Source organism: Rhineura floridana, chromosome 5 (assembly GCF_030035675.1).
Source record: "Rhineura floridana isolate rRhiFlo1 chromosome 5, rRhiFlo1.hap2, whole genome shotgun sequence".
Taxonomy (NCBI): domain Eukaryota; kingdom Metazoa; phylum Chordata; class Lepidosauria; order Squamata; family Rhineuridae; genus Rhineura; species Rhineura floridana.
Genome location: NC_084484.1, coordinates 138,677,790 through 138,684,127, shown reverse-complemented (window position 1 = coordinate 138,684,127; position 6,338 = coordinate 138,677,790). Strand labels below are relative to the sequence as shown.

At 39.9% G+C, this 6,338-nt stretch overlaps 1 protein-coding gene across 1 annotated transcript; it reads right to left on the bottom strand.

The window, feature by feature from the left end:
* Positions 1-227: 227 nt before the first annotated feature.
* RPL24 (ribosomal protein L24) lies at positions 228-6,334 on the bottom strand. Its single transcript, XM_061628164.1, has 6 exons — positions 6,225-6,334; positions 6,023-6,098; positions 5,243-5,353; positions 3,935-4,071; positions 1,231-1,294; positions 228-359 (listed from the first exon to the last, which is right to left on the bottom strand). The coding sequence occupies exons 1-6, from the start codon at positions 6,227-6,229 to the stop codon at positions 279-281; spliced, it is 474 nt and encodes a 157-aa protein (XP_061484148.1). The 5' UTR covers positions 6,230-6,334; the 3' UTR covers positions 228-278.
* Between the last annotated feature and the right edge of the window lie 4 nt (positions 6,335-6,338).

Sequence of the window (6,338 nt, the reverse complement as noted above, 5' to 3'; positions counted from 1 at the left end):
TCTTGCAGCAACACTCGCCTATAAAACACATTTTTTCAACAGCTACTTTAGCCAAGCCATTTTTAGTTTTATATATAAGAAAAATCCCTGCCTATTAATCAAGCCATTATGCCTATCATTCTAGTCATTACTAAAACACAATTTACTTTTCATATTTAAGATAATAAAACTTGCACTACTTTAATATTTAAAGTAAGAAAACTCAAAAGAAGTGACCAAGAAATAAGTCAATTTACAAGTCCAATGTTTATTTGATGTAACCAAAGCAGCACAAAAAATTAGCGTTTTCCGCCAACACGAGGAGCAGAAACTTTTACAGGCTTCATGATTTTTTGCTTTGGTGCAGCCTTTGTAGGTGCCTGTGAACAGAAATAAGATGAGAATATGCTATTTAATTATCAAGATTGTAAATGAGGACAATAATTTGAACATATGATACATTTCCATAGGGGTAATGCCAAGATGACAGGAAGAATAACCCAGACCATTACCTTATTCCCAACAAAAAGTGCTATGCCACTTGAATAAACTGGCAGCTCTGAGGAGCAACCAGACAATAAATAACCTTTCAATGCACTTCTTTTGCATTTAAAGCTTACTATGGCTAGAATCCCTCAATTGCTGACTTCGCAGCTGGGGTGGGGAGAGAAGGGACTATAATCAAGTGCTACCTAAGACTAGTCTTTTATCTTGGCTACACGACGCTTATTGCTTTTAGATTATTTTTGAACCCTATCTGAGATAGACATGATATAGGGCAGACTATAAATATTTAATAAATGAAAAAGTTAAGCAACACCAAGATCTTGAGATTTCACATTAAGACAGTCATATGAACTCTTAATAGCCTACTCCAATGCATCTCTACTCATAACACAGCCCCACCGAGTTCAGAGAGAACCAATATAATGTAAAGGTTATAATTCTGGGCTAAGAATGTCCGTGTCATCTTTCACAACTTATCTCACAGGGTTTCTCAAAGCAAAATGAAGTAAACCCAGTGTAGAAAATCCTGAATTTGGGAGGAAGGGTAAGAAAAACAAAAACAGAATGGACTGTGCATAGGATTTAGTGAGTTACTTAGTATGGGTATTTTCATGGGACTATTACTAAACACAGAGAAGAACACTTAATTTAAGGGCTACAGCTAGGTTTTGGATTTTTAAAGGTTATGTGGAAAGTCAGAAAGCAAACACAATTTCTCATTTTGAGTCATTTAGTAAACATTACCTTTGTTGTGGAGGGTACAGTTTTCTTAGTTGCCTGCTTAGCCTTCTTTGCTTCCTTGGCAGCTCTGTAAATTAAATTTACAGCAATAGATTTAGTATTATGACTGAGTGTCTATTTCTTCCTTTATAGGCTTAGTCTACAAATACAGCAGAACAAGAGGATAGTATAGACTAGAGCCCTGGCATCCAACACAACTGCCACTTGCCACATGTGACAAAATGGCTATTGGCCTGTGGCAAATTGGTGTTTTCATTCTAACACCTTTTACATTTTAAACAAAATTATTTTATATATGTACCAGTTTTTTAAAAAGTGTCTACCCAAACCCTTAAGAATTTTGCAGTTCAATTATGCTACCAAATGCATTTGCGCTGTAGGTGAAGTCCATGCATGGCCATTGTTTTTTCATTGTAGTCTAACTGGTTTTATGCCTGATTTCCCTGCACTACTTAATGAAAAAATTGTCGGGGTTCTCACTAGTTCTATCAATAAATAATTCAAACCATTGTGTTATTCTACCCTCAAAAACAGCTAATTTTTTTTGTCATAGCAAAAATGTTAACACATTTGCCACAATTTTGGCAAGTATGAAAAAACTGTTGGGACACTGCTGGACTACAGCATTCCTGACTACAGGTAGGCAATCATATTTTGAATGCTGCCCTGCAAACAGAAAACAAACACAGCTGTCAAAGTGCTGAGATGGAAACTTCCCAGCTGTACTGAACTCTCCTCTTACACAGTTTGTTTTCTAAATGTAAAGGAGCACTGAAATCTAAAACTCCCCACCTTTCTGTTTGTGTTTTGTCTGTTTTTGTTCTGATGTATTAATAAAATCTTTTTTAAAAACCAGGGCTGTGGAGTTGGAGTCATAAGCAATTTTGGGTGGAGTCAGAAGAAATGTACCGACTGGCTTCAAAATAAATTTTGATTGACAAATTTTTTTAAATATAAATTCAAAATGTCAAAGAAGCTTCCCATGAAGTCAGCTGTAGTTGAGCATTTCAATATAACTCAAGATGGAAAACATTTTGTGTGTCAGTGTATGACACAGGACCCAGATGAAGACAAATGCTGTGATGCCAAGATCAGTGCATATTCAGGCAGCGATAAAAATTGTCCTATGAGAGCTTCCAATTTAAAAAGAAATTTACAGCCCTTGGAAGCAATTTTGGGTGGAGTCGGACAGTAGAAAAATAGAGGAATCGGCAGGGCTGGTTCCCGGGCCCTTGGACATCAGCTTGCCCTGGCCCCCCCGGTGGGTGCGTGCATACGCACACAGCTCCCCTGCACCCCCTACCTGTCTAGTCTTTACCACTGCCCTTAATGAAGATGGCGACCACGGTTTCCCTAAGGGGAATGAAGCCTCGGCCGCCATCTTTGTTGATGGCACACGTGTGTGCTATGCGCGCACATCTCTGCCATCAACTAAGATGGTGGCAGCAGCTTCAGTACCTTAGGGAAGCTGCGGCCGCCATCTTCATTAAGGGCAATGCTAAAAAGCCGGCTGACAGGTGGGGGGGGGGGCACGGATCGCGGAAGGGGAGCAGAGGGCCCCTCAGGGGCTCCTGTAGCTCCGGGGCCCTCGGGCCAGTGCCCAACCTGGCCGCCGTTTAGAACTGGCCCTGGGAGTCGGAGTCAAAGGTTTGGCGTACCGACTCCACAGCCCTGTTAAAAACCCTACCTCCCACCTATTCTCCTGCATGCAAAAACTAGGCCAAAAGTAACAGCTGACATTTCTTTTTATTTGTACCGTTTTACACAAGTCACAATAAAAAAAAACTATAATTACATCAATGTACTACTTTTACATTTGACACCTTGCTACTGGGCTTATAAGCATATCAGTCACTATTTTTCCAGTTATAAAGTTATATTTAACAAATTCACAAAGGTGCTTGCAACGGCAACCACCCCACTCCCTCCCACTGTTGTGCATCATGAACACAGCAGGGCTGTGGAGTCAGAAGCAATTTTGGGTGGAGTCGGAAGAAATGTACTGACTCAGACTTCACAATAATATTGATATTTTAATATTAATACATTAATATACATTTGCCATTTATGAAGGAGTTGGACAGTAGAAAAATAGAGGAGTCAGAGTCGAAGGTTTGACATACTGACTCCAGTCCTCCTCATATTGGAGGTGGAGACCATCCCTGCAGCCATGTTGAGCTTCTGAAGCACTTGAACGGGGGGGGGGGGTTATCTCTGACTCTAACTTGGGAGGAGGGCTTAAGCTTGTCTGTGTGGCATTGCACATTGGAAGGGCTCCAAGTGTTTTGAAACCTGTACAGCATGGATAAGTTCTGGCCCTCCTCTTGAGGTTGGAGGCAGGGAACCCGGAATGCCTCCATAATTCAGGATGGTGTCAGAGACATTTCTCTACTGTTGCAGAATCAGCAGGATCCTGGTAATATGTTCAATCAGATGTCACTTGTTTACATTCAACTAATTACCACAATGAAAGTAGAGAATCAGTTTTCTTGTTTAACTTATCTGATGTTTTAGCTGCCTTGCATTGTGCTAAAGAACTTGTGTTTAATATTATATAAATTATTATTGCATTTCTTGCTTATTTTATCTTCTGTACCTCCCCAGTATCTGTACAGATGAACAGCAGGACACATTTTTTGTAATAAAATAAATTTAAAAATCATGGAATTCTTGTAAAGAAAAACCCAAACAAAATGTAATTACTCACCTAATGGCCTGTTCCCTTTGGGCTTTTCGCACTTCAGGCTTTTGATTTCTCTTGGCCATGATTTCAGCCAAAGAGGCACCTGTGATTGCCCTATGGCATTTGACAGCACGACGTGTACGTTTCTTTTGTACCTCTTCCTGAACAACAAAGAAATAAGAATACTATGGAAATCTGTTCACACTGCAGGAGGCCAGGATATGGTGAAGGGATCTTTTTCTGAAGAGTCTGATATACAGAAGTCCATGTATTATTACACTTTTAATTAATAACTTGTTATTATTCACTGACATCTTTTTAACCTGCTCCATTTTCTGTTAAGCTTAAACTGCATCCCAGAGCCACCTCTAAAACCTTCCACTCCATCTTCAGCTTCTACACCTAAGTACAGCTTATAGAATTAATCATTTGAACCAGACGTAGTACTGATGTTGCTCATTAGTTTTAAGTGGAACTGAGTCGTTTTTGTTATGCTACAAGCTTTTTGTTTTTAATAATTTTTTGTCTGTAGTGTTTTAATTAGTTATTCACCTTGAACTTCTGAAGGAAGGCAGGGTAACAAACATTTAAAATAAATAATAAAAAACTTCCAGATGGGAAAAGATTTTCTAGATTTAAAACATATTTTATTTCCTCAGCAGAGTACTTAAAGGGCACTGCTGTATCATTTAATTATTATTTCAAGCAAAACAAGGATGTATCAAATATGCATGACATCCATACATGGAGTGATTCCAGTATAAATCACAGGCAGGGAGATGCATAAATGCCCACGTATTCTCTGAAATATAACAATTTTAGAAGTTGGTTATTTTTCTCTGACTAGCCTGTATCACCTGGAGGTAAGCCCCATTGAACTCAATTGAATTTATTTCTGAATAGGATTGTGTTATGAAGCATTTGTTCTCAGCCTTTTCCTGTGCTCATTACTGAAACATTTGCTACAGGAAATAAAACACGTTTCTTAAATGTCCATCCTGTCACACAAACTTCATTCAATAGATCAGCCTCTTTCTTCAAGAGTAGTCCAGTGAAAAGTCCTAATACTGCTATTTTTAAAGTCTATGCTGAAAACGTTTCCTTTTCAGTGATGCTACTTTTGCGGAAAATCAAAGATACAAGCACAAAACTCTATGAACCAGCTAACAGATTATGCTACATCAAAGCACCATGTTGCTAGAATCCGAGAAATCTTTAAAACAGTAAGCCAAATTGACCGTTTGCACCTTTTTTGGCTGCATAACCCTATTTATATACATATGATCACTTTTCCATTCCTAAGCCTCAGTGCACAAGCCACAACATACTTACTGACTGTCCTTTCTTGTGCTTCCGCCTGTACAGAACAGTCCAGTTAATCTGACGGGGGTTTCTCTTGGACAGGAATGCGGACTCACATTTTGCATTCAAAAACTGGAAAACCTGGAACACCAAGTCAATTTATGAGTGTTTCATTCATGTGCCAAACATACAGTACTATTTACCTGCAGCAGCATCACAAATAGCTTTATCAAAGCCTTTTAGACAGCACAGTGGATGAGCTGTGAACTAGTGAAATCACATATAAACTAACCTAACCAATGGTCTTAAGAGAAGCTATCACATTCTCAGCCCTACTGAGAATTAAAAATACATTCTATAATACAACCAAGTGTTACATCTGCTATTCAAACCGATTTACTCTCAAATTATTGCTTACAAAAACTCACCCATCAACATTTAAACTACCATAAGCAGTAAAGCTACACAGCGGACAAGTGGGTCGAATCCTTCCAATTACATCATCGCCAAATACGCCCAAATGGGATGCATCAGACCACTCATATTTTAGCTAAAGCCATAGAAAAAGCAGATGTACCTTTCTAAAATCATGGTAAACCTCCCGCACCACCCAGTTTCAGTGTATCAAGTTAAGCCGGCCTTTAGGTCAGCTGTTTCCAAGTGTCGAGTCAACATCAACTTCTATCTCTCATGAAATTCACAGTATGTCCTGCACCATAAATAATCTGGGCCACGGACGATTTGCAGACTACTTTAGCGAAGCCCACCACTACTGCCAATATTTGCACCCCTTCTTTCTTTCCTCTTTACCTTGCCGTCCGTACGCGCGTAGCGGCGGCCGTGGCCCGGGTAGATCTTGTACCCACTGAAGCTGCACAACTCGACCCTGCATTACGAGAAAAGCAGGGCGAAAAAGAAAGATTAGCAAGGCGAGGAACCCCCAGCACCCAACCCATTCCAGGTTCTCAAAGGAGAGGATGTCTTCGGATTACACTCAGGAATCGGTCCTTACTTCATAATGGCGACTGCAGGAGCTCCCTCTCAGTCAACTCCAGCATCGAAGAGAAAGAGAGTATCATGGGAAACCGGATTCTATGCTCGCGCGGGGCACGATGGGATCACTCGC

Bases quoted from the DNA above. Each gene is read 5' to 3' on its own strand.
- RPL24 (XM_061628164.1), bottom strand. The intron at 5,354-6,022 runs GTAAAGAGGAAA...TTGGTGTTCCAG, and splicing joins ACGCGCGTACGGACGGCAAG to GTTTTCCAGTTTTTGAATGC. The intron at 4,072-5,242 runs GTAAGTATGTTG...TTTGTTGTTCAG, and splicing joins AGCACAAGAAAGGACAGTCA to GAAGAGGTACAAAAGAAACG.